Here is a 25,815-nt window from a genome sequence, read left to right on the forward strand (position 1 = left end):
GGTGTCATGGGGGGGGCATATGGGGGGTTCTAAGGGTCCCATGGCGGGGTTCCCGGATCCGTGAGCATCACGGAAGGGGGGGTGGGGGGGTCCCCTGGGTGTCACGAAGACCCTGTGGGTGCTGGGGGGGGAATTCCAACAAATAGGAAGGGGGGAGGAGAGGGGGGGGGGAGGGGAGGGGAGAAGAGGGGAGGGGAGGGGAGGCGATTCTCATCCCTCGTGTCCCCCCCCGCCCCCCCCACCCCTCTCCAGGGGCTGCCGGGCGGTTCGCGGGTCCCGGCGGGAGCGCGGCCGTGCGCTGGAGGCTTTGGGGGCGGCCCTGCAGCACCACGCCGAGGTTCCCCGGCGCCGCAACCACGAGGCTCAGGAAGCGGCCGCAGCCATGGGGGGGGCGAGGGGAGTGGCCAGGGAGCGGGGTTTGGATCACGTGATGCAGGTGGGCGGGGCTTAAGGAGGTGTGGAGAGGGAGGGGGTTGGAGGTGGGGGTGGGTGGGCGGGGCTTAGGGGGTGGGTATGCGGCGTGATTGGGGTGGGATGTGGAGTGGGCGTGTCTTAGGGATGGGCGGGGCTTTGTAGTGGGCGTGGCTTAGGGAAGGGTGTGCAGAGTGGGAGGGCTGTTGAGTGGGCGTGGCTTAGGGATGGGCGTGGATAGTGATTGGGGTGTGGAGTGGGCGTGGCTTTGGGAGATGGGTGTGGCTTAGGTGAATGAATGGCGTATAGAGATGGGTGGGGCTTAGTGAGGGTGGGCTTTGAGAGGGGAGGGGCTTATTTAAGGGTGTGGTTCTCAGGTGGTTGGGATTTGGAGTGGGCGTGGCTTAGAAGTGGGCGTGGCTTGGTGGTGAGTGGTTTGGATGAATGGTGGGGCATTGGGATGGGTGGGGCTTAGGTTGGTTTATTGGTGGGTGTGGCCGTGGTGGGTGTGGCTGAAAGGGGGCGGGGCTTGCAGGGGGCGTGGTCAAGAGACCCCCCGATTCTTTTTTCCTTCCCCCTCTGCAGCTCAACGTGATGCAGGACAAGGAGAAAACGGAAATGTTGCAGTTTGTGAGTGTGGGGCTGGAGGGGATCTTGGCATGCAATGGGGCAGTCCTAGGGGGCTCATGAGGGGCTCTTAGCGGCCCAATAAAAGGGGGCAGGGGGTGTAAAGAAGGATCTATGGGATCATCGGGATCTGTGAAGGGGGTCTGAAAATACCGGGGGGGCGTTGAGGGATCCATGGAGGCGTCTGGGGATCTGTGAGGGGGGTTCTGGAACTTCTGTTGGGTTTATAGGAGGATTTGGGAGCCTACAGGGGATTCTGGGGTCTAAGGGGGCACTTGGGGGTATACAGAGGGGGATTCAGGGTGGCTTGTGTGTCCACTGGAGTGGGTCTGGAGGGTCATCGGGAGGGATTTAGGAGTCCATTGAGGGGGTAATGGGGGCCAAAGAGGAATTTGGAGGTCCGTGGGGTGGTTTGGGGCTCTATTGGAGCTCCACGGATAGGATGCTGGGGCTCCGTACAGATCCATGGAGGCGCCCAGGAGGGCTCATGGGGTGAGACCCCCCCTCCCTCCCCCACCTTTTCCCCCAGGCTCTCTCCCTATTGGCCGCCCACGCCTCCTTTTTCTCCCACGGCCACAGCGCAGCCGCCTCATCCCAACCATTCCGTACGAGCCTGGGAACACAGGTGGGCCCCCCCAGTGGGATTTTTAGCCCCTTCCGTATTGGGGAGGGTCTCCCGGGGGGGAACTGATGGGCTGAGCGCTGCATTCCCCCACGCCCCCCAAGTTGGAGCAGATGGAGTTGCAAGCAGCACGGAGGCAGCGGGACCTGGAGCAGAGACACGCATTGCTGCTGCAGCAGGTGGGCGTGGCCAAGAAAGGGGGCGTGGCCAAGGGAGGGGCAGGGCCAAGAGAGGGGGCGTGGCCAGCACCCCCTCTTCTGAGTGTGGGGCTGGGGGCAGGAATGGGACTCTGGTGGGACAGGGGGCGTGGCCTGGACAAAAGGGGGCGTGGTTTGGGTGTAGGGGGCGTGGCCTGGAAAAGGAGACGTTTGGATGGGGGCGTGGTTTGCATGTAGGGGGCGTGGTCTAGAAAAAAAGAGGTGTGGCCTGGACAAATGGGGGCGTGGTTTGGTCGTATGGGGCCTGGCCTGGAAAAAGGAGTCGTGGGATGTCTGTACAAAGGGGGCGTGGTCTGGCAAAACGGGCGTGGCTTTGGGAAGTGGGGCGTGGTCTCGAGGTGGGGCGTGGCCTCTGACTGCCCTCCCCCCAATCCAGGACCTGACGCAGGAGGTGGTGGGCGTGGCCAGCGGGGGGGCGGGGCCTGATGCCCCCCCCATGGAGGGGTATCTGTACAAGAGGGCCAGCAACGCCTTCCGCACCTGGAGCCGGTACTTTGCCCCCCCACACCCCCAAGGACCCCCTCACAGCCCCCCCCAAAACCCCAAACCTTACCATGCCCTCTAACAGGTTTCCACCCACTGAGATTCATAGCAGGACCCACAGGGACTCCGTAGAGACCCGTATGGAGGCCTGTATGGTGCCACAGGCATCCACAACGGGACCCATAGAGACCCATAGCGGCACCCGTTGGGACCCTGTGAGGACCCGTAGTGACACCATAAGGGTTCGTAGGGAGACCCATAGAGAATCCAGAGTGAGAACCATAGGGATCCATAGTGGGACCCATAGAGACCCCATAGAGATCCTCTGTCCCCAGTGTCCCCATAGAGACCCATAGAGATCCATAGAGACCTCATAGAGACCCACAGTGACCCACGTCCCCGTAGAGAACCCATAGACAGCCATAGAAACCCATAGAGACCCAATGTCCCCATAGAGCCTCATGTCCCCGTAGAGACCCCATAGAGACTCAAAGAAACCTCGTAGGGACCCACAGAGACCCATAGAGGCCCAATGTCCCCCTAGAGACCCCATAGAGACCCATAGAGACCCATAGAGACCCAGTGTGCCCGTAGAGACCCATGACCCCATAGTGACCCCACAGAGACCCCCGGAGACCCCATAGAGACCCACTGGGGGCTGCAAGGACCGATAGAGGATCCATGGAGAACCATAGGGGCCCCAATAGGGACCCACGTGGAGACCTATATGGACCCATAAGGAACCATAGCAGGACCCATAGGGCCCCACTGGGATTCACAGGGGACCCATAGATGTCCATAGAGAAACCCATAAGGCAGAGACCCCACAGAAACCCCATAAGGATCCCATAGGGACCATTAGAGATCTATAGAGACCCACAGTGGCCCATAGAGACCCATAGTCAGGCCCATAGGTTCCCCATAGGGACCCATAGATGACAATAGAGAAAGGCATAGGGCAGAGACCCCATAAAGACCCCATAAAGACCCCATGGAGACCGTTAGAGATCTATTGAGACCCACAGTTGGACCCACAGAGACCCATATGGACCCACTGGGACTCATAGGGAACCCATAGATGACAATAGAAAAACCCATATGGCAGAGACCCCACAAAGACCCCATAAGGACCCCATAGAGACCCACAGAGACCCATAGACCCATCAAGAACCATCCAGACCCCATAGAGACCCATGGGTCCCCACTGGCCCAGTTTTGGGGTCTCACCCCCCATTTTGGGACCCCTCCTCATTTTGGGGTTTCCTCCCCCCCCAATCCTACAGGCGCTGGTTCTCCATTCAGAGCAACCAACTGGTTTACCTCAAACGGGCCCAGGTATGGGGTGGGGGGGGGGGGGGGGCGGTTATTTGGGGTGGGGGCCCCAAAATCTGGAGTCTGGATATGGGGGAGGGGTTAAATTTGGGGTCTGGATATGGGAGCTGCATTTTGGGGGCTGGTGTTGGGGTGGGGTTTTTTTGGGGGGGGGAATATTTTGAAACTGAGGCAGTTTTGGGGTCGCAGTTTTGGGGCCATTTGAGGGCTTTTAGGGGCACAGCTTTGAGGCCTCAGTTTTGGGGCCATTTGTGACTATTTTGGGTTCAGTTTTGGGGCTGTTTGGGGCAGTTTGTGGGCTATTTTGGAACCGTTTGGGTTTTGAGGTTTTGGGGTGGTTTGGAGTCACAGCTTTGGGGCCTATTTGGGATCACTGCTCTGGGGTCATTTTTAGGGTTGTTCAGAGCAATTTTGGGGCCATTTCGAGACCAGTTGGGGTTTCAGGTTTTGGGACTATTTAGGGTCAGTTTTGGGGTCATTTCTGAGGCGATTTGGGATGCCATTTTGGGATCCCAGTTTTGGGGTAAATGGAGGCAGTTTGGGCCGGGGTTTTGGGGCCCCAGTTTTGGGGCTGTTTGGGGCCATTTGGGGTCCCAGTTTGGGGGCAGATTGAGGCAGTTTGGGTCGGGTTTTGGGGTCCCAGTTTTGGGGCTGTTTGGGGCCATTTGAGGTCTCAGTTTTGGGGTAAATGGAGGCAATTCGGGTCGGGGTTTCGGGATCCCAGTTTTGGGGCTGTTTGAGGTGGTTTTGGGGTCTCAGTTTTGGGGTCTCCCCTGACCCACATCCCCAGGACCCCCCCACGGTGGTGGTCCCAGACCTGAGGCTGTGCACTGTGAAGCCTTGTCCCGAATTGGAGCGGCGCTTCTGCTTCGAGGTGGTGTCCCCAAATAAGTGAGTGGGACCCCAAAAATTGGGGGGACAGGGGGAGGGGGATGTGAGGGGGGAAGACCCCGAAATAGGGGAGGGGGAGGGCAGGGGTTGGGGTGTAAAAATGGTGGTGAGGGGGGGTTGGGGTTGAGGGAGGGGTCCCCCAAAAAGTTCAACCCTAAAATTGCAGGGGGACCCCAAAACTGGGAGTGCTGGAAACGGGAACGTTAAAATCACGGGGACCCCACAAAGTGGCAAACCTTTCCCTCTTAGGAACCCTACAGCCCTCTTGGGGTGCCCCCCCGACCCCATAACCCTTTTGGGGTGCCCTCTCTGACCCCATAACCCTTTTAGGGTGCCCCCCCGACCCCATAACCCTTCTGAGCTGCCCCCCCCGACCCCATAACCCTTTTGCAGTGCCCCCCCCCAACCCCATAACCCTTCTGAAGTGCTCTCTCTGACCCCATAACACTTTTGGGGTGCCTCCCCGACCCCATAACCCTTTTGGGGTGCCCCCCCCCGACCCCATAACCCTTTTGGGGTGCCCCCCAACCCCATAACCCTTCTGAGGTGCCCCCCTGACCCCATAACCCTTCTGAGGTGCCCCCCCAACCCCATAACCCTTCTGAGGTGCCCCCCGACCCCATAACCCTTTTGGGGTGCCCCCCCCCGACCCCATAACCCTTTTGGGGTACTCCCCGACCCCATAACCCTTTTTGGGTGCCCCCCGACCCCATAACCCTTTTGCAGTGCGCCCCCGACCCCATAACCCTTTTGGGGTGCCCCCCGACCCCATAACCCTTTTGGGGTGCCCCCCCGACCCCATAACCCTTTTGGGGTGCCCCCCGACCCCATAACCCTTTTGGGGTGCCCCCCAGGAGCTGTGTGCTGCAGGCGGACTCGGCAGGGCAGCAGCGTTTGTGGGTCAGCGCGGTGCAGAGCAGCATCGCCTCCGCCTTCAGCCAGGCCCCCCCCCCCGGCCCGACACAGGTGAGACCCCCCTCCCCCCCCCCCAAAAAAAATATAACCCCCAAATATTTTCCAGATCTGTTAGGATCAGCTTTGGGAACCCCCAAAAAAACACCCGGAACTGCCCCAAAACCCATTGGGATCCATAAATCCTTGTGGGGTGGGGCAGTTAAGGGACCCCAAAATCATTATGGGACGGTTATGGGACCCCAAATTCTTAAGGGAGGGTTTGGGAGCCCAAAGTCCTGATGTCAGGACCTATAGAACCCCCAAATCCTTATGGGGGGGGGCATTATGGGATCCCAAAGTCTGTATGGGATGGATGTGGGGGCTTTGGGACCCCAAATCCTTTTCTTGGTGAGTGGGGGGGTATGGGACCCCAAATTCTTAAGGGAGGGTTATGGGACACCAAAGTCCTTATGGGATGGTAGGGGGCTATGGGACCCCAAATCCTTTTATTAGTGGGAGGGGTCTCTGGGACCCCAAATTATTAAGGGAGAATTATGGTACCCCAAAGCCTTATGGGGTGGGGGGGGGGTTGAGACCCTGAAATCCTGATGGGGGGACCTAGAGAACCCCCAGATCCATATGGGGTGGGTCATGGGACCCAAAATGCTTATGGGGGGTTATGGGACCCCAGATCCTTTTCTTAGTGGGTGGGGGGCTGTGGGACCCCAAACTCTTAAGGGAGGGTTATGGGACCCCAAAATCCCGATGTGGGGACCTGTAGAACCCCAATCCTTATGGGGTGAGTTATGGGACCCTGAAATCCTTATGGGGTGGGGCGGGGGGGGTTATGTGTCCCCCAATCCTTTTCTTGATGAGTAGGGAGGTATGGGACCCCAAAATTTTTATGGGGGGGGTTATGAGACCCCAGATCCTTTTCTTAGTGGGTGGTGAGGTGTGGGACCCCAAATTCTTAAGGCAGATTTATGGGATCCCAAAACCTTATCTAGGGACCTATGGAACCCCCAAATCCTTATGGGGGGGCATTATGGGATCCCAAAGCCCTTATGGGATGGGTGTGGGGGTTTTGGGACCCCAAACCCTTAAGGGGGTGGGAGATGTCAGAACCCCAAACCCTGCTATGGGGGTCCCCCCCCCCCCATCCATCCATCCATCATCCCCATTCTTTTGCAGCCCTCGGGGTCGCCGTCGGGATCCGGGGGTTCCCAAGGGGGTCGGGAAGTTTTGGGGTTGATTTTGGGATTGGAAGGGAACGAGAATTGCTGCGAATGCCGGGCGCCCGACCCCGCCTGGGCCAGCGTCAACCTGGGCATCACGTTGTGCATCGAGTGCTCTGGGATCCACCGGTGAGAACCCAAAACCCCACACATCCACCCCAACACTGGGGTTCGAGATCCAACCCCCCTTTAAGCCCCAAATTCAGCCCCGCGACCCCAAATCCTGGAAGAACCCCCATAAAGGTCCCTAATCCTCCTCATCCTAAAGGAGTGCTGAGAGCTCTCACACCAAAATCCCAATGCCTCAAATCCCATTATTTCACCCCCAAATCCCCACCTGGATCCCAAATCCCATTATTTCACCCCAAAATCCCCACTTGAATCCCAAATCCCCCTCTGAAGCCCCAAATCCACCCCCAAATCCCTAAAAGGGTCCTTAAGGAAACACCCCCGCAGGACCCCCCCAAAAAACCCCACAGAGACTTTGAAGTCCCCCAAATACTCCCGTTTCCCCCTTCCAGGACCTTAAGGACTCCCCCAACCCCATCAGAACCCCCATAAAGGTTTTGGGATCCTCCTCACAACCCCACAGACCCCCCACTGTCCGCCTTCCAGGACCTTAAGGACACCTCCAGTTTCCACCACGACCCCCAAACGCTCCCATGTCCCCCTTGCAGGACCTTAAATGTCCCCATAGCCTCATGAGAACCCCCAGAAAGGTTTTGAGGCCCCCCCCACACACTTCATATTCCCCTTCCAGGACCTTAAGGAGCCCCCCCCAACCCCATAAGAACCCCCATAAAGATTTTGGGATCCCCCTCATGACCCCCCCCACACTCCTATATCCCCCTTCCAGGACCTTAAATGTCTCCCTAGCCCCATAAGAGCCCCCATAAAGATTTTGGGGTCCCCCTTGCTACCCCCCCCACACTCCATATCCGCCTTCCAGGACCTTAAGGAGCCCTCCAACCCCATAAGACCCCCCCCATAAAGACTTTGGGGTCATCCCCACAACCCCCCAAACGCTCCCATGTTACCATCCAGGACCTTAAGGACACCTCCAGACCCCCCCATGACCCCCAAACACCCCTATATTCCCCTTCCAGGACCTTAAGGAGCCCCCCAACCCCATAAGAACCCCCGTAAAGATTTTGGGGTCCCCCAGACACCCCCATATCTCCCTTCCAGGACCTCAAGGACCCCTCCAGATCCCCCTGCTCTCATATCCTCCTTCCAGGACCTTAAAGAGCCCCCCAGCCCCATAAGAACCCCCATAAAGACATTGGGAACCACACAGGATCTGGAGACCCCCCCCCAAGACCCCCCCCATTTATTTTTGCCCCCCCAGGAGTTTGGGTGTTCACTTCTCCAAGGTCCGCTCACTCACCCTGGACACGTGGGAACCCGAACTGGTGAAGGTAACTGGGAGCACTGGGATGGAATGGGAAAGGAGTAGGGGGATTTTGGGGGGGTCCTCAACCCCTCCCCCCCCCATTAAATTCCTTTTTCCCCCCCCCCAAAAAAAAACAAAACCCAGCTGATGTGTGAGCTGGGGAACCGCGCACTGAACCGCATCTATGAGGCCAGGGTGGATGAGATGGGGGTGAAGAGACCCCACCCCGAGTGCTCGAGGTGGGTGAGACCCCCCCCCATAAAAAGAATCCCAAAATTTGGGGGGAGGGGTAGAGCTGACCCCCCCCAATCCCTCCTGCACTCTCCCCCCCGATATTCCCCAGACCCCCCCCCAATCTGGGGACCCCGCAAGCCCCCCCACACACACTAATACCCCCAAGGACCCCCCCCAGATCCTTCCTGGACCCCCCCCATAATACTCCCCAGACCCCCCCCAATCTGGGGACCCCACAAGCCCCCTCCCCACATACCCCAAGGACCCTCCCCAGATCCTTCCTGGACTCTTCCCCCCCACAATATTCCTCAGATCCCCCCCCAGTTGGGGAACCTCAAAGCCCCCCATCCCCTCCAAACCCCCCACCTGAGCCCCCCCAGACCCCCATAAGACCCCTCCCGAAAGACCCCCCCAAACCTCCCAGGACCCCTCCTAGATCTCCTAGAGACCCCACCAGAAACCCTTCAGACCCCCCCAAAACCCCCCTGAGCCCCCCAGAGGGAACCTGCCGGGTACCCCAAAGCCCCTCACCCCCCAGGACCGCATCCCAAAACCTTTCAGACCCCCCCCAACCCCTCCCATAAGGACCTCCCCCAAGACCCCAAAGCCCCCCGTCCCCTCAACCCCCCCACCTGTGACACCCAGACCCCCGTAAGACCCCTCCCAAAAGAACCACCCAAGCCCCCCAGGACCCATCCTAGACCTCCAAACCCAACAAGATCCCCTGAGACCCCCCCAAAACCCCCCAACCCCCTCCCAGCCCCCCAAGGGAACCTGCAGGGTACCCCAGAGACCACCACCACCCCCCACGACCCCATCCCAAAACCCTTCAGAGCCCTCAGGGACCCCCTTAAGGACCTCCCCCAGGACCCTGAACCCCCCCCCCCTCCCCCCACCCCACGACCCCCTCAGAACCCCCCCCGGACCCCCCCACATAGGCTGCAGCGTGAGGATTGGATCAGAGCCAAATACGTGGAGAAGAAATTCGTCACCCGACTTCCGGGGGCGTGGCCCAAAAAGCCCCGCCCACCCCGCCACATCTCCCGAGTAAGCCCCGCCCCCCGCAGCTCACAGGCGACAGGTATTGGCTGAAAAGGATGGAAGGGTGGGGCTTGGAGTGGTGGTGGGCGGGGCAGCTGTGAAGTGGGTGGGGCATTCAAATAGGTGGGTGGAGCTACAGGTTGGGAGCGCACGAGAAAAGGGCGTAGGCAACTGAAAGTGGGCGTGGCCTATGGACATAGTGGGCGTGGCCAGTTTTCCACTTGCACCCTGTAGGGAAACTGGGCATGGCTACGGTTTGTGGGTGTGGCCTATGGAAATAGTGGGCGTGGCCAGATTCTGCATATAGTCTCTAGACAAAGTGGGCGTGGCCTGTGGGCATGGTGGGCGTGGCCAGGCTCTGCATGTGACCACCAGGCAAAGCGGGCGTGGCCATTTGTGGGCGTGGTTTGTTGGTACTGTGAGTGTGGCCTGTTGGAAGTGGGCGTGGCCTAATGAAACTGGGCATGGTAAGGTCATGCACAAGTCTTGTAGGCAGAGTGGGCGTGGGTACGGTTTGTGGGCGTGGCCTTTGGCCTAGTGGGCGTGGCCAGGTTGTGCGTGTGGTCCATTGGTAACATGGGCGTGGTCGCTTGTGGGCGTGGCCTGTGGGTCCAGTGGGCGTGGCCTATTGACAGCAGGCGCGGCCTGTAGTTATAATGGAGGTGGGCAGGTTCTGGGTGCAGCCATTAAAGTGGGTGTGGCTACGGGCTGTGGGCGTGGCCTGTGAGCACAGTGGGCATGGCCTCTTGACGGTGGGCGTGGCCTATGGACATCATGGGTGTAGCCAAGTTCTGCACTAGTTCTGCACTCCAAGTTCTAGAAAAGTGGGCGTAGCCTGCTGGTACAGTGGGCGTGGCTAGAAGCGTTATGGGCGTGGCCAGCCATGTGTGGGCGTGGCCTGGCCCCCTTTTCATCCCCATTGTCCCCCCCTTGCAGAACCCGAGCCGCCCCCCAGCCTTCACCCCGGGGCTCTCCTCTATTGGGGGGCTCAGCACCAGCGTCTCCCAGCCATGGCTGACGCTTTGGCCCACGGTGCAGATCCTGGTTGGGCCAACGTGGCCGAAGAGCACCGCACCCCCCTCCTGCAGGCTGTGGCTGTGGTAATGGGGGGGGGGGGGTATCACCTTATTGGGATCCCAGCTGGGGGGAGGGGGTCACCCATCACCCTGATAATGATCTCCCCCCTTCTCCCACTTACAGAATTCGCTGCTGGGCTGTGAGTTCCTGCTGCAGAACGGTGCCAATGTCAATCAGAGGGACAGCCATGGGCGGGGGCCGCTGCATCATGCCACCATGCTGGGGCACACCGGGTTGGTGCCGGGAGGAGGGGGGGGGTTGTAAATGGGGTGGGAGCAGTGGGGTGGGGTGCTCAGCATCCTTATGAGTGGTGGCAGTGGGGGGGGGGTGTTCAGCATCCTTATGAGTGGTGGCAGTAGGGGGGGGATCCTTATCTTATGAGTGGTGCCCATCCCTGATGTGGCTGGATGGGAAGCTCAGCAGGGGCTGTAGAGGTCGCTCCTGGATGGTTGACCCCCAGTTCTCCATTTAAATGAACAGTGGCTGTGGTCACCCCTACAGCTGTGGGATAGGAAGCTCAGCAGGGACTGTTTTGCTCCCTAAATGGGTGACTGTTGCTGTGGGATCCCCAGTTTAAAGGAGGGAGGTGGCTGTGGTCCCACCACCTCAGCCATTTGGGAGCCCCCAGGTTTGCTTCTGGATGGGTGACCCCAAACACCCCCATTCAAACGGATGGTGGTGGTGCCCAGCCCTAATGCCACCCACACTGGAAGCTCAGCAGGGACTGTCCTGTTCCATTCTTGGATGGGTGACCCCAAGTCCTCATTTTTGGATGGTGGTGGTGTTCACCCCCAGCGTGGTTCCCTCTGTGGGAAGCTCAGCGAGGGCTGCCCTGGTTTGTTCGTGGATGGGTGACCAACTTTTCCCTTCGGGGGATCCCCATTTTTTGGGGGGTATTCCCCATTCACTTTTGGAGTATCCCCCTTTCCTCCAAGGAAGGGTCCCTAGTTGGGCAGACCTCCATTTACTTGGGGGGTCCTTCAATCCCCCCCATGTCCCAGAGCAGATTCTGTCCCATTTGATACCCAAACGGAGCCCCTCACCCCCTGCCCCATTGCAGCCTGGTGTGCCTCTTCCTGAAGCGTGGTGCTGACATCAACGCCGTGGATGCGGAGGGGAAGGACGCCCTCACCATTGCCATGGAATTGGCCAATGCTGATATCGTCACCCTGTGAGCCTCCTCCCCAAACTGGGTGCACCCATAGGTGGTGGGTGGATGGCACCTCAAGTTTGGGGTGTGTGACCCCCACCTCATTTCCTCCTATCGCTGATTTCCACCCCCACCATCCCCCCCTTCAGGCTGCGGTTGGCCAAGATGAGAGAGCTGGATGTGGCCCAGGGGCAGACCGGTGGGTTTTGGGGTCAATCTGTGGGTTTGAGGGTGAATCTCTGGGTGTTTTTCTGGCAGCTCTAGGATTCGTGGTTCGTCTTTGGGTATTGGGGTGGATCTCTGGGTTTTGGGGTCAATCTCTGTGATGTTGCGTCAGTCACTGGGATTTGGAGTCGGTCTCTATGAGTGGAGGCAAAGCTGTGGGTTTGGGGATGAATTTCTGTGGGATTTGAGGTCAGACTTTGGGTTTGGGAGTCAATCACCCCAAGTATGGGATATCCTTGAATCCAAGTTTTGGGGGGAACCCTTGGTTACAGGAAGGGAATAGGAGCTCCAGGGTGGGGAGGGGATTTGAGATTGGGTCAACCCTAAGAGTGGGAGCTCCCAGAGTTTGAGATTCTTCGGTGGGGACATTTTTTGAGGGTGTCCCTGTTTTAAGGTTCCCCACACTCATCTCCCCCTCCCCAGGTGATGACACCTACCTCGACATCTTCCGTGACATCTCCCTCATGGCTTCCGACAACCCCGAGAAGCTCAGCCGTGCCCCCTCAAAGCACTCCACCCTGTAGCTCCATCCCGTCGAGGGTCAAGCCCCTCTCTGCAGAGGCGGGCCGTGCCCCCTTTTATTAATTGAAATAAAGCAATGGCCTTATTTGTTCTCAGGCAACTGTTGGGGTATCTAGAATGGGGCTGGTTAAGGGACCTAGAACCACACCCCAGCAAAGCCCTGGTGAAGGTTGTAGAACAATTTTTTTCCTCCCCCCAAATGGCAATGAATGTGTCATCTAGAGCCACCCCTACCCCCTCAGATCTGCTGTCTCAAATGGGTTCTGATTGGGATACCTAGAACCAAATAGAACCAAATCCTGAAATTTGCTGTCTCAGATGGGTTCTCACTGGGTTGCTTACAACCAAACCCCCAAATCTGCTGTCTCAAATGGGTCCTGGTTGGGTTACCTCAAACCAGATCCCCAAAGCTGCAATCTCAGATGAGTTCTGGTTGGGTAACCTAGAACCGGTGGGTTTGCCATGTCAAATGGGTTCTGCTTGGGTAACCTAGAACCAGACCTCCCCTCCCCCCCCCACCAAGGGTACAGAAGGAGAGACACAGCCCAGGGCAAGCTTTGTGGGAGATGAGGATTTAATTGGTTTAATTGGGTGGTGAGAGGGGAACTGAAGAGAGCTCAAGGCCTTTAGGTACTGGGTCAGGAACCCCCTCTGTGCCACTGCCATCGCTCCGGGAAGTGCGGAAGAAGCTGGGGAGGGTGAGGATGAGGAGGCTCCCAGCCAGGAGGAAGGCACCAGCAGCGAGGAAGGAGACCTTGAAGTCCCCAGTCAGGTCCCGCAGCCAACCTGAAAGAGAGCATTGAGGAATCCAGAACCCCAAATAAGGCACCCGCCATGACTGGTTCTAGGTCACCCAAATCCCACGACAAGCCAATGATGTCATTTTATGACCCCAAGTGATGGGAAATCAGGCCAAGAACCACTTCTACGTGCTTCCAACGGTAAGTTCCAGCTCCTCCAACTCCATGGAGCATCAATGATGTTGTTTTTGACCCAAAGCAAAGGGAAGTTAGGCCAAGGATCCCCTCCCCCCACACGCCTCCATGACCAGTTATAGGTCACCCAACTCCATGACACCTAAATGGCATCATTCTATGTCCCAAAATGATGGAAATGGAGGTCAAGAACCACTCCTGGATTCTCCAGTGACTGGATCTAGGTCACCGAACTCAATGACACATGAGCAGAGTTGTTTTTTGACCCCAAGCGTCGGGAAATCAGGCCAGGAACCACTCCTGGGTGCCCTTCCTTGACTGGTTCTAGGTCCCCCCAACCCCATGACACCCCCAGCCCCATGCCAGACGCCCCATCCTACCAGCAAAAGGTGCTCCCAGCAGCGACCCGACGCTTTCGAACATCTGCATGAGGCCGATGGCGTGCAGCAGCCGCCCTGCTCCCACCACCTCGGCCACACCGGTGAACTGGAGCGGAACGATGGCACCGGCGCAGAACCCGTAAGCCAAAGCCAAAGCTGTCAGACCCCCAAAGGAAGTCCCCAAAGGGAGGAGCAGCAACGCCAAGCCCGTCAGCACGGACCAAGCGAAGAGGTGACGGAGCAAGGAGGCGGTGGGTCGGGCGGCCAGCAAACCAGCCACCACCCGCCCGACGCCGTCGGCCACCGCCGTCACCGCCATCACCAGCCCAGCACGTTGTTCATCACACCCCACTTCTTGGGCACGGGCTGGCCCGTGGACGTGGGGCACGTAGTAGCCAGCATCTACCAGCACGAAAGCCAAGGCGTAGCGCAGGAAGGGGCCGTGATGGAGCAATTCACGCAACCCGCCTTGGCCACGTGGTGCTGGTGGCCGTGGGGACTCCATCTCGATGGTGACATCCAAGGGGCGGAGCAAGGCGCCAGCCACCATCAGGTTAAAGGAGAGGGCGGCCAGGACGAGCAGAGACCCCCGCCAGCCGTAGGCATCCAGCAGGAGTGGGACGAGTGGCCCCAGGGCCAGTCCCACGACGCTGGCACCCGCCATGGCCAAACCGGTGGCCATCGCACGGCGCGTTGGGAAATAGCGGCTCACGGCCCCCAGGGAAGGGGTGAAGACCAACGCCCAGCCCAGGCCTGCCAGGAGACGTTCTAGGTCAGCCAAAGGGGTGAATGGTTCTAGGTCGCCCAATGGTTTAGGTCAACGAGTGGGTTGGGGTGGTTCTAGGTCAGCCAATGGGAAGGGGTGATTTGGGTCAAACAATGGGTTGGGGTGGTTCTAGGTCACCCAATGGGAAGGGGTGGTTTGGGTTCCCTAAAGGTTTGGAGTCGTTCTAGGTCACCCAATGGGATGGGACGGGTTGGAGTGGTTCCAGGTCAGCCAAACAAACCATATGTTTTAGGTCACGGAACATCTCCCACCCTTCACCAAAAGAAGCCCGTGTTCTCGGTCACCCAACTCTCACCCCAATAACCCTCCTGCTCTGGGTCACTCAATCCCCTTCCCACCCCTCATCTGAAAAACTCTCACGTTCTAGGTCACTCGATATCTCCCGCCCCTCCCCCACGGAACTCCACGCTCTAGATCATCCAACGTACCTGCCAGCAGCCCCACGCTGAGGTAGAGGTGGGACAGGCGGGTGGCAAAGGCCCCCAGGAGGAAACCCATCCCCGCCAGGAAGCCCCCGGCCATGACCACGGGGCGGGCGCCATAGCGGGCGCTCAGAGCGCTGCCCAAAGGCCCTAAAATGGGGAGGGGGAGTGGTTTCTGCCCCCCACCTCCTCCCCCAGAGATCCTCAATGGTGAGGATGGGACCCCCCAATGCACCCGTTGTTCCCATCTCCCCCATTGGCCCCAATGTCCCCCCAATGTTCCCCGCTATCCCCCGTGCCCCCCAACTTTCCCCATTGTCCCCTCTATGTCCGTCCAATGCCCCTGATGTTCCCCCAATGCCCCCAGTGTCTCCACCATCCCCAGTTCCCCCCCCAAAGCCCCTCCGGTGCCCCACTCACCCCCCAGCTGCAGTGAGGCGATGGCAGCAGAGCCCACCCAGGCCACGGCCCCCGCCTGTGCCCCAAAGGACCCCCCCAGTGCCCCCAGGCACAGCCCCAGTGCCCGCAGCCCCCCAAACACCAGCCCTGCCTGCAGGAAAGCCCCCCCCACCACAGCCCACCCCAGCGGGGTGAAGGGGAGACCCCCGCCATGAAGGCACTGCAAGGTGGGGGGGGGCTACGTGGTCAGGGGGAGCAGTGGGGTAGGGGGGCACTAGGATGGGGGCAGTGGAGTGTGGGGAGGTAATGGGGTGAGGGGGGTAATGTGGGGTTATGGGATGGGGGCAATGGGGTAAGGGGATAAATGGGATAAGGGGGGTAGTAGAGAGGGGGGGTCAATGGAGTGTGAGAGGGCAATGGGGTGGGGGGGCAATGAGGTAAGTGGAAAATGGGATGGGGGGGGCAGTGGGACATGGAGGGTGGAATGAAGGGGGCTATGGGGTGATGGGGGGTAATAAGATGAAGGTGGGCATTGGGATAAGGGGGGGCACTGGGGACAATGGAACAAAGCGGGGGGGTACACACAAGGGCTGGGATGGGGGGGGGGAACACACGACACAATGGGACAAGGAGGGGACACTGGTGTCTGGGAGGAGCTCAACCATCCAGGGCAGGGGGGGCAGCTGCAAAAAGGAAAGGAGGTTATGGAGGAAGGGGAAGAGTGATCATCGTTATGGGGGGGGTCCCCAATTAGGGAGGGGGGAGGGGAGGGGGGGGGCATACTCCCTACCTGGGTATGGCCTCAGGGCTGCTCCTGGGGGGGAGGGGCAAAGTCCACTTTGGGGGTGGGGGGGGCAAAGGGGGACATTTCCTTGAGCCTCTGTTAATGATCCACCCCCCCACACGCCTTGGAGACCCCCCTCCTTGGGCAAAGGGCACAGAGGGGGTGGGGACAGAGAGAGGCAGTCCTGGGGGGGGGGGCACGTGAGTTCTGGGGGGATGGGGGGCAGATGGTTAAGGGTCCTTTTAGGGGGGGGTTACATCCAGGGGTGGGGGTCCATGCAGGGAGGAGGGTCATCTGAGACCTTTATTTTTGGGAGGGGACATGTGGCAAATAGAGATTTGGGGAAACTGGGTTCTATGGGGTGATCCCAGGATCTGGGTTTCAGGTTGGGGGGGGTCCCCACACCTTTTCCTACATAGATTCCCCACAAGCTCCCTATAAACCCCTGGAGTCCTGCAGAAAAACCTGGAGATGTCCTAGAAGGGTTTGGGGCATTCAGGGGGTCCCCAGGTTGGCCGCGGGGGTCCCTTGAAGGATCTGGAAGCTCCCAGGATGGCTCCAGGAGCTCTGAGGAGCCACTGGGATGATCTGGAGATGTCCCAGTGGAGTCTGGTAGGGTCCGGAGAGTCCTCATGTGGGTCTGAGTGGTCCTGGAGTCATCCAGTCATCAGGGACATCTCTGGGGGTGTCCCAGAAAGGACTTGGGGCGTCCAGGGGGAGTCTGGCAAAGCTGGGGACACCTTTCATGTCACTCTGGCCGTCTTGGATCCCAGAGTTGGGGACATCCCCACAGTGTCACACCTGAAAGGTGGGGACACCCCTCTGGGGACCCCATCTGTGTCCACCCCACAGACCACACTGTTCCCACGGGGCAGGGGTGCCACCCCTTACTTTTGTAATGAAGGTTGATTTTTTGATAAGGAGGGATTGGGGGATGCCCCCCCCACGCCCCCATGTAAATTATAAAGGGCAGAGGAGCAGCTGTGGGGCTCCACGTCTCACAGTGGAGGGGGAACTTTGGGGACAGAGGTCACTGCAGCATTTTGGCCCCATAGCCCCTCTGGCCCCATAACCACTACAGCGCCATCTCATAGCCATCCCATCCCATATCCATCACATCCATCCCGTAGCCACCCCATGGCCATCCCATATCCATATCCCAAGACTTTATTCCATCCCACATCCCATCCTATACCCATAGCCCATTCCATATCCATCAGATGCACCCCACAGCCGTCTCAAACCCATCCCATATCCATACCCCCATAGCCATATCCATCCCAAATCCATAACCCACATCCATCCCAAGTCCATCCCATATACTTATCCCAGTCCATTATCATCCCAATCCCATCCCATTTCCATCTCCCATCCCCAATCCATCTCACGTTCTCCCCTTGTTGATCCCATGTCCATCCCGAACCCATCCCGTATCCGACCCATATCCACATCCCCACACCCTAATCCTAAATTTCGCATCCCAATCCCACAGCCGACATCCCAGTCCCAATCCCAAACTCCATTCCCAATCCCACATCCCGATCTCCCACCCCCCATAGCAACAGGGCGCGCCTCCAGGCCCCGCCCCCACCGCCGCCCCGCCCCCTGTCCTCGCTCCTCCCACCAATGGCCCCGCCCTGTCCCCGGCCTCTCATTGGTTCTGTGCTGCTCCATCCCGCCCCCGGCCTCTCATTGGTTCTGTGCTGCTCCATCCCGCCCCCGGCCTCTCATTGGTTCTGTGCTGCTCCATCCCGCCCCCGGCCTCTCATTAGTCCGGTGCTGCTCCATCCCGCCCCCGGCCTCTCATTGGTCCGGTGCAGCTCCATCCCGCCCCCGGCCTCTCATTGGTCCGGTGCTGCTCCATCCCGCCCCCGGCTTCTCATTGGTCCGGTGCAGCTCCATCCCGCCCCCGGCCTCTCATTGGTCCGGTGCTGCTCCATCCCGCCCCCGGCCTCTCATTGGTCCGGTGCTGCTCCATCCCGCCCCCGGCTTCTCATTGGTCCGGTGCAGCTCCATCCCGCCCCCGGCCTCTCATTGGTCCGGTGCATCTCCATCCCGCCCCCGGCTTCTCATTGGTCCGGTGCTGCTCCATCCCGCCCCCGGCCTCTCATTGGTCCGGTGCTGCTCCATCCTGCCCCCGGCTTCTCATTGGTCCGGTGCTGCTCCATCCCGCCCCCGGCCTCTCATTGGTCCGGTGCTGCTCCATCCCGCCCCCGGCCTCTCATTGGTCCGGTGCAGCTCCATCCCGCCCCCGGCCTCTCATTGGCCTGGCGCAGCTCCGTCCCGCCCCCGATCTCTCATTGGTCCGGTGCCGCTCCGTCCCGCCCCGGGGCTCGCATTGGCCAGCAGCAGCGCCGCCGGCTCCGATTGGCTGAGGCGCAGCGCGCGGGAGCGGCCGTCGGCCCCGAGCTGTGAGCCGCCCGGGTCTCCTCTGAGACGGCGCCGCCCCGCACGGCACCGCACGGCCGGAGCTGTCCGGGCAGCACCGAGACGGAACCGCGGCACGGCGGGAGCGGCGCTGAGGAGAGCGAGCGGCGCCGGGCCAGGAAGGAACCCTGCGGGGCCATAAGGCGCCTCCGTGTGGGGTGTGGGGGTGTGGGGAAGCGGGAGTCGTACTGGACGGGCTGTGGCTGCGGGATGGATGTGGGATCGATGCGGGGGGCTGAGGGGGGCTGTGGGGAGCTGTGGGGGGGCAGGGGGCTACAGAAGGCTGTGGGGGAGGGGAGGCGGACGGGGCTGCGGCAGGGGATGGCGGTGTGTGGGGCTCCGGGGGTGGGTCCAGGCGGGTTTGGGGCAATAGAGGGCTGTCTGTGAGGGGGTTGCGGGGGGACGCGGTGCTGTGGGGAGCATTGGGGGGGTTGGGGAGGGGCTCCAGGGGCCTGGGAGAGCTGTGGGGAGGGATGCGGGGCTGGGGGAGGGTATAAGAGATGTCTGCAGGGGGCAAATAGGTGGGCCAGAAGGGGACGTGGGGCTGGAGGAGCAGTGGGAGGGCTGTGGGTGTGGGAAACAGGGGCCATAGGGGTCTGTGGGGGGGATTGGGTGGGACGTGGGGAGATGGGAGGTTGTGAAAGGCTGTAGGGGAGCTGCTGGGGGCTGGCGTGGGCTCTAGTAAAGTACAGGGGAGTGTGGGGCTACGGGGGGCTGTGGGGTGATGTGGGGAGAGGAGGCACGGATATAGAAACGATAAGGGGGATGAAGGGGGCCAACGGATGGATATAAAGTGACTTCAGGGGGGCTGGAAGAAAAAATAGTAAAATTGGGAAAATAAAATAAACCAGAAATAATAAAAGATGAAAAGTAAGAAAAGAGAAAAAGGCTGAAAAGGAAAAACCGACCAAGAAACAAACAAACAGAAAAACAAACAGGGAGGGTGGAAAAGAAAATAGAGAAAAGGAAGAGAAAAAGAGAATAAAAAGTAAAAAGCAATGGAGGTCAATGTAGAGAAAGCAAGTAGGAAAGCTGAGCATAGCAGAGCAAAGGAAAGCAAAGGAAGGCAGTGAATGACAGCAAGCAACCTTGCAGGAATGGAGGAACGTGGGAAGAGCTGAGGCCCGGTTTGCCACAGGAGCTGCGCGGAAGGAGAAGCTGGGCCCAAAGGTAAGAGGAGCTGCTTTGGGTCGTGGGCTTGAAGCCAAGCTGAGAAGCCATGGCCGGGAGGACGTGTGGGGAGCTCCAGGCCGCCTTGCATCTCCCCGAGAGATGCGGGCTGTGGGCACGGCAGCGGGCAGGAGTGCTGGCCAGAAGCATCTCTGTGGAGGGAGGCAAAGGGCGGAGGAGGCTGAAGGGGAGCTACGGGCATGGCCTTGCTCAGCAAGGGGAGGCAAAGCCTGAAGGGCACGAGAAGGGAGTAGAGAAGGGCCTGCAGAAGGAGTGAGGCTGCGAGCGGAGCTGAGAGGCACTTGGCAGAGCAGCGAGCGGAGCAGGCAAGCATTGAGAAAAAAGGACTAAAAGAATGAAGGAGAGAGAAGAAAGGCGAAGAGAATGGAAGAAAAAAGCCAAGTAAAAAGTGAAGAATAAGGGCTAAGAAAAGAATGGCTGGCAAGAAATATGGAGAGAGCAATGCACAGCCCTGCAAAGGAAAGCACGGCAAGAGCAGCAGCAAAAGGCAAGAGAATGCAGAATTCAGTGAAGAGCAGGAGAGGTGAGTTTGGCATAAGGCAAGGGGGAAGGGGAGGGGAAAGGGAGAAAAGAGGGGGAAGGGGAGAGGGGAGGGGAGAGGGGAGGAAGGAGGAAACGAGAGGTAGTGGTGAGGGGAGAGTGGGTGGGGTGGGGAGGGTTGAAGGGGCAACGTCACTGAAGTTTTGGCATTAAAAGAGAAAAGTGAATCTCTCGATCCGCACGAAGCAGGACAGACAACGCCGCAGTGATTTTCTTTCTCCTCCTTTAACGCCCCTTCCCAGCCGCGCCGCTCCAGCGCTCCCCATTTCCGTGGCAGTCAGTGCTCTCCTGCTGCTCTGGACGGCTGGGAATCCTCCCCCAGCACGCAGTGCTCACAGCGAGCCCAGGGGGAAGCGGCCCCGGCGGCGGAACAGCAGTGCGTGGTGGTGAGGTCACAGGGCCCCGCTCGTGCCGTGAGGTCACAATGCTCAGCGTGTGCCCAGGCGTTCTGTGCCGCCCAGCAGCACTCGCTGTGGCTGCAGCGCCGGCGGTGGCAGCATGGCACGAGTGTGGGGGGCCGCGGCCCCCGCCCGCCTCGCTCTCCTCCTCCTGCTGACGGCCACGTGTTCCCAAAAGACTTGTGCTGCTCCGTGGCGAGCGCCGGCAGCGGGTGGGTGGGCAGAGATGGATGGATGGGGCCGACGTGGAGCGGCGGCGAGGGCGAGAGGTCCGGGCTCTGGTCCCCGTGTGCCGCGCTGTCCTGGGGCCGCCTTCCGTGGGGGTGCTGGGATGGGGGGGACGGGCAGCAGCGCAGGAGCCGGGCGAGGGCGTGAGGAAGTGGTGCTCTGCAGGGCCGTGGCTCTGCTGCTGGCCGAGCGCGCTCTGCGCCCGGGGGTGTCCCAGGGGGAGCTCAGAAGATGGGTGCTGGGAAAAGCGGGAGCCTTTCTGCTCCGGCTTCCTGCTGCTCCCCGCAGATGGATCCCGGTTCCCGGCGGAGACCCCGGCCGGAGCCCGGAGGCTTCGGGTGTCTTTTCTTCGCGTGCTCTCCCACGCGGTCCCGGAGGGGTGTTGCACGTGGCCTGGAGAGCTTGGGAAAGCTGCCGAGTGCCGGGCTCCAGGTCGCCCTGTAGCTTGGGCAGTCGCGGCCCGAGTCTGCCATCCCACGAGCTGAGCCCTGCCCCGTCTCCGAGCGAGGAGATCACAGCGTGCCGTGGGAACATCCCTCTGCTGTTCTTGATTCCAGATGACGGTGCTCCCAATCCTGGCTATGCAGACGGCTGGCTGAAGGCTGCTTTTTGGCCTCGGGGGAAACCCAGAGGTAAGTTGCGAGTGTCTGCTTCCTTGAAGGCAGAAAAGTTAGTGCAGTGGAAGCTCTCCTCGCCTGCGTCTGATCACATCTGTGCCTGCAGGTCCTCCTGGTGGATTTCCCAAGCAGAGTCCTGTTCCTGAGCCCGGGCCGGATGCCAGAGGTAAGTCACCAGCCTTCATCTCACGCTCTCTGCTCACATGCGGTTGTGGCAGTTGAGGAGGGGTTCAGCTTTTCGCTGCCCGCTGATTTCTACTCCACGAGCAGCCTGGGTGCCAGCCAGCTGCCCACCTCTCCAGCTTTGCAACTTTCGACCCAGGTCTGGGTGCCACGGCGCCAGCTGAGCCCCTTCCAGTCGCTGCAGGTCCCTAAGGAAGAGCGAGATGACAACACACGATGGGAATGTTTCTCCTTACAGCTGTGCCTAGAAGCAGTGCCTTGCCAAAGGCTCAGCACAATCTGCTCCATAAGCCTCCTACGGGGCTATCCCAAAGGAAAGGGCTTCAGATCTTCCCGTCCCCTTCCAGCCCCTTCCCTTCTGCAGACAGTTCCGCACACGGTTCCTTTCTGGACTGGCACGGTGCTGCAGGCACCCAGCAGCTGTTTGCCAGATGCTGCTGTGGAGCAGGGAGAGAAGAGTGCTGTGGAGCACTGCTGGCATTGCAGTCTAAAGCAGTACGTGGCCAGTGTGACAGGAGCTGCTCTGTGTTTGTGGACAGGTGCGGGTGGAGCGGAATCGTCTCCGGCTTCCCAGCTGAGCGCCAGGACAGAAGCCCCAGCAACTCGTACCGGTATGGCACGAGTTTTTGCTTCCTGTGAGAGCTGCCAGCTCACAGTGCTCATGGCAGCCAGGCGTGCCTGCAGCTGTGAGCGAGAATTCTCAGCTGCGTGTGCGTGCCCTGTCCTCACACGGCCCCCTGGCACCGTCTGCTCTTCGGTGATGCTCCTGAGCAGCTCTGTAGATTGCGGTGTGTGGTGGGAAGTTCTCCTCAGAGAGCTTTGGGTGCAGAATTGCCTGCAGGGAAGGCGCTGCCAAATCCTCGGCCGCCTCCTGTGCTGGAGCCCCACAGGCGTCCCAGGGTGGCTGTTGTCTTTACTGCCTTCACGGAAAAGACCGCTCAGTTCAATCCTTGGTTTCTCTGAGGTTTATCTTAATGCTTTCTGTTAAGGTCCGGGGGGATGGAAGGTGGCATGGGAAGATGGAAGATATTCCACGGGACTGTCCCACTTGCTAACGAGAATCATGAAGACGGCGGCACGTGGTGAGTGCATTTCTGTCTGTTCCCTGAAAGGCTTGGGAAGCTGAGCTTCTAGAAATAGACGTGGAGAAACCGTAGGGTGCGCAGCAGGAAAGGGCGGATCAGAGCAGTCACTTACAGCCCCACTCTTCCCTCCTTTCTGAAGAGGCAGACGGAGAGCCTGTGCACAGGGGTGCATCTCAGCAAGGCAGCCGTCTCACACTGCCCGTCCAGCCGGGAGGAACAGAGGCCACGCACACGACTGGTGCTCCAGGTAAAGCCCCTCGTAGAGCTCCGTGCCGTGGTTAGAGGTTGCTCCCCTCCCACTGCCCCCAGTTCCCAGACACGTAGGAACTTTGCCCTTTTGGGAACAAGGCCAGGGGAACCACGTTCAGCAGATGAGGGGAGGAAATAGGACCCTCCAACGTACCTCCTGCCCACAGTCCCCGCATTCCAGAGCTTGAGGTGCCTTCCTTGAGGCACCAGGCACAGCAGCAGCCTGGAGCTGGATCCCTCCTGTGGCGGTTCTTGTCCATGTCACACATCACAGAATCGCAGAACGTCCCAGCTCGGCAAATCCGTGGCCCAGCAAGGTCTGGACCGTGGCAGAGCCAGGGTGTAAAGAAAGCTGGGAGGCCAAAAAGAGGCTCCAGAGTGCCTTGATGTGCAGGGCCTTTGGGAGTTCCCTTTGCTTCGCTGGAATCAGGGAAGCATTGCAGCCCGAGGATTTTCACGTGTTCCCGGAGGCCAACCAAACGAAAGACAACGTTTTGTGGCCGTGTCAGACCTCTTGTGAGCCTGCCAGCAGGGCACGAGACACAGCAGTGAGCGCACTGTTCCTCCAGGTGTGGAAGATGAGGGACGTGCCACAGAAGGTCCGGTGTTACTGAAGTACTGCCTGGCACTACTGGCTGCAGCTCTCGTGGTTTCCATGCTGGCAGCGACGATCACGTGCTGTCTGCTTCTCCGGCGATGGAGGCAGAGAAACCGGTGAGTGGTTGTTCACCCCCACCCCCATCCTGCCCAAGCCTTTCCTGTGGGGCTGCTGTGAGCCCGGAGGCACTTGCAGCTCCAGCAGCGTGGAGAGGCCGGTTAGCTGTGGGCTACCGTGGTCTGAGATCGACGCTGTCAGACGTGTGAATTGGCACGGCCATTCCTGCAGCCCGTTCTCGGCGCTGGGCCCGAGACGGGCTGAGAGCTGAGGGCGGCTCTTTGCCATTGAGGAAGGAGAGCAGGGGCTCTGCTGTGCCCTCAGCACGTTCCTCTCTCCGCAGGCGCCTGGCTGCAGCTGATGGAGCCCAGCGCGATGTCCGCGGCCACAGCTTGCCCTCGGACGGGCGTCCTGCTCTCCTCAAGGGCCCTGGCAGCTGGAGATGATGCCAACGACCGTGACCACCTGCCCAGCGGCCGCACGGCACCACCAGGGCGGCCCCTGCCAGCCCCCGGCCGCCCTGGGCATCAACACCACCCCCGGCCCCCAGAACCATCCTTCGGGGGTCGGGAGCGGTCCCTCAGGGGGTCAGCCTGGGGGCAGCCACTGCCTCGCGGAAGCTTGAGAGGCCTGGCAGCCCCCAGCGCCAGCTCTGCCTTCGCTCTCCCCTCCAGCATCCATCAGGGGATGGAAGCGAGCCCAGCAGGGTGTAGCCTTGGGGACATTGTCCAGCAGACAGACAACCGCTGCCTGGGGGAAGCCGACCGGCCCAGCAGCCCCCCGTCCCCCCGGGCATCATCACCACCCTCCCACTCCCCTCCACCGTCCTTCAGGAGCTGGGAGCGGCCCCCCCAGGGTGTCAGTTTGGGGGCGTCATCCAACACCCAGAAAACCACAGCCTGGGGGAAGCATACCAGGCCCTGCAGCCCCCAGCCCCCCCCAGAGCACCACCTCTGCCCTCCCACTCCTCTCCACCGTCCTTCAGGAGCTGGGAGCGGCCCCCTCGGGGGGGTCACCATGCAACACCTGTAAAACCACTCCTTGGGGGAAGTACGACAGGCACAGCAGCCCCCAGACCACCCCAGCATCACCTCTGCCCTCCCACTCCTCTCCACCATCAGTCAGGAGGTGGGAGCACCCCCGGCGTGTGGGTTTGGGGGCATCATCTGACAGCCAGAGAACCACTGCTGGCATCACCCGGGGCTTTCCATGCTGTGCTGTGCCAATAAATAAAGTAGCATCACAACTGTCCATGCTGTCCTGTTGTCACGTCATGACCTGACCCACTGCCGGACCGAGGTCCCTTCCCGTCAGGCAGTTTTCCAGCCACTCCTCCCCAGGCCTGTAGGGTTGCCTGGGGCTGTTGTCACCAGAACGCAGCACCCGACACTCAGCCCTACTGAAACTCATACAGTGAACCTCAGCCCATCCATCCCGACATCCAGGTCCTTCCGCAGCGCCTTTCTCCCCTCTGGCACATCGACACTCCCTCCTGGTGGAAATACCCAAATAATTTTCCAGGACGGTTTCTCTGATAAAGCAGATTTTATTTGCGATTGCAATGGCGGCGTCCCGCAAGCAGCAGCGCCCCGAGAAAGCAGCGTTACATCTTGTATCCCCTATTGCCCGACGCCGATCTGCTGCCCTGGTTCCTCACTGGCTGAGCACTGCAGGCTCACACTCTTTGCGACGCTTCACTAGTCATACAAATACCAGGGAAGCACAAATCTCTACCGCTCAGACACAACTGTCTTAATTGATTAATTGCCTTCTAACAATTGCTTTCTTGACAAATGTTTGATCATAACTTTCGGATGACTGTTTTACAGCAAAAACATAACCATAGTCTCTTAATTGTTTAATTATCCCCCTTGACACTTGTGCCCTTTACACTGGTCATTGTTCTGGTCATTTATCTGTCCTTGCATGGAGATCAGCTCAGAAGGGGGACGGAGGGGAGCATCCTGCAGCCTGCACGTGGCATCCTCACATTTCCACAGAGTGGGACAGCTCTGCTTTGTGTCGAGGGCCCGACTCCTTGAAAGTTTATTACATATATTTCACTCTTGCCGGCCGAATGAACAACTTCACAGCACGTTTCCTAGTTCAGAACACTGTACCCACATTGTTTAAAACATTTAAATTCTATTGCAGCTTTGTGAGAAAGTCTTTGATAGGGA

The 25,815-nt window shown here is 59.8% G+C and overlaps 3 protein-coding genes across 13 annotated transcripts; 2 read left to right on the top strand and 1 right to left on the bottom strand.

Moving 5' to 3' along the window:
- Window positions 1-247: 247 nt before the first annotated feature.
- ACAP1 (ArfGAP with coiled-coil, ankyrin repeat and PH domains 1) lies at window positions 248-12,450 on the top strand. Its single transcript, XM_085215483.1, has 17 exons — window positions 248-436; window positions 997-1,041; window positions 1,568-1,663; window positions 1,765-1,839; window positions 2,255-2,367; window positions 3,645-3,696; window positions 4,484-4,584; window positions 5,439-5,550; window positions 6,670-6,842; window positions 8,062-8,131; window positions 8,251-8,345; window positions 9,279-9,421; window positions 10,318-10,481; window positions 10,582-10,691; window positions 11,519-11,629; window positions 11,758-11,807; window positions 12,257-12,450. Exons 1-17 carry the CDS (start codon window positions 383-385, stop codon window positions 12,355-12,357), a joined length of 1,665 nt encoding a protein of 554 aa, XP_085071609.1. The 5' UTR covers window positions 248-382; the 3' UTR covers window positions 12,358-12,450.
- A 461-nt stretch (window positions 12,451-12,911) lies between these two features.
- On the bottom strand, window positions 12,912-15,111 carry LOC104916359 (monocarboxylate transporter 13-like). Its single transcript, XM_010727403.4, has 3 exons — window positions 14,886-15,111; window positions 13,671-14,423; window positions 12,912-13,141 (listed from the first exon to the last, which is right to left on the bottom strand). Exons 1-3 carry the CDS (start codon window positions 14,977-14,979, stop codon window positions 12,939-12,941), a joined length of 1,050 nt encoding a protein of 349 aa, XP_010725705.2. The 5' UTR covers window positions 14,980-15,111; the 3' UTR covers window positions 12,912-12,938.
- A 3,302-nt stretch (window positions 15,112-18,413) lies between these two features.
- Window positions 18,414-24,886, top strand: LOC146541862 (uncharacterized). Of its 11 annotated transcripts, none has more exons than XM_085215481.1 (12): window positions 18,414-18,647; window positions 19,585-19,659; window positions 19,874-20,203; window positions 20,463-20,606; window positions 21,404-21,478; window positions 21,570-21,629; window positions 22,186-22,257; window positions 22,636-22,728; window positions 22,871-22,978; window positions 23,080-23,167; window positions 23,599-23,694; window positions 23,979-24,886. In XM_085215481.1, the coding sequence occupies exons 3-12, from the start codon at window positions 20,110-20,112 to the stop codon at window positions 24,079-24,081; spliced, it is 933 nt and encodes a 310-aa protein (XP_085071607.1). In that variant the 5' UTR covers window positions 18,414-18,647; window positions 19,585-19,659; window positions 19,874-20,109; the 3' UTR covers window positions 24,082-24,886. The 11 variants fall into 11 exon arrangements, with proteins under 11 accessions (XP_085071607.1, XP_085071603.1, XP_085071605.1 ...); XM_085215479.1 differs by lacking the exon at window positions 18,414-18,647 and adding an exon at window positions 19,203-19,493 and having other exon boundaries at window positions 19,784-20,203; XM_085215480.1 differs by lacking the exon at window positions 18,414-18,647 and adding an exon at window positions 19,203-19,493.
- Window positions 24,887-25,815: the final 929 nt, after the last annotated feature.

The sequence above is a fragment of the Meleagris gallopavo genome, unplaced genomic scaffold, assembly GCF_905368555.1.
Source record: "Meleagris gallopavo unplaced genomic scaffold, MGAL_WU_HG_1.1 scaffold_51, whole genome shotgun sequence".
Classification (NCBI taxonomy): domain Eukaryota; kingdom Metazoa; phylum Chordata; class Aves; order Galliformes; family Phasianidae; genus Meleagris; species Meleagris gallopavo.

What these genes read in the sequence shown, in the direction of transcription:
- ACAP1 (XM_085215483.1), top strand. Translation starts at nt 383, where the DNA reads ATGGGGGGGGCGAGGGGAGTGGCCAGGGAGCGGGGTTTGGATCACGTG. An exon ending in TCCTGCAGGCTGTGGCTGTG is followed by an intron (nt 10,482 to 10,581) that starts GTAATGGGGGGG and finishes TCCCACTTACAG; the next exon opens with AATTCGCTGCTGGGCTGTGA. An exon ending in AATGCTGATATCGTCACCCT is followed by an intron (nt 11,630 to 11,757) that starts GTGAGCCTCCTC and finishes CCCCCCCTTCAG; the next exon opens with GCTGCGGTTGGCCAAGATGA.
- LOC104916359 (XM_010727403.4), bottom strand. Translation starts at nt 14,979, where the DNA reads ATGGCCGGGGGCTTCCTGGCGGGGATGGGTTTCCTCCTGGGGGCCTTT. An exon ending in CAGCGTGGGGCTGCTGGCAG is followed by an intron (nt 14,424 to 14,885) that starts GTACGTTGGATG and finishes GTCTCCTGGCAG; the next exon opens with GCCTGGGCTGGGCGTTGGTC. An exon ending in GCTGGGAGCACCTTTTGCTG is followed by an intron (nt 13,142 to 13,670) that starts GTAGGATGGGGC and finishes GCTCTCTTTCAG; the next exon opens with GTTGGCTGCGGGACCTGACT.
- LOC146541862 (XM_085215472.1), top strand. Translation starts at nt 20,719, where the DNA reads ATGGCACGAGTGTGGGGGGCCGCGGCCCCCGCCCGCCTCGCTCTCCTC. An exon ending in AGCCCCAGCAACTCGTACCG is followed by an intron (nt 22,258 to 22,635) that starts GTATGGCACGAG and finishes CTTTCTGTTAAG; the next exon opens with GTCCGGGGGGATGGAAGGTG. An exon ending in GCACACGACTGGTGCTCCAG is followed by an intron (nt 22,979 to 23,079) that starts GTAAAGCCCCTC and finishes TTTGGGAACAAG; the next exon opens with GCCAGGGGAACCACGTTCAG.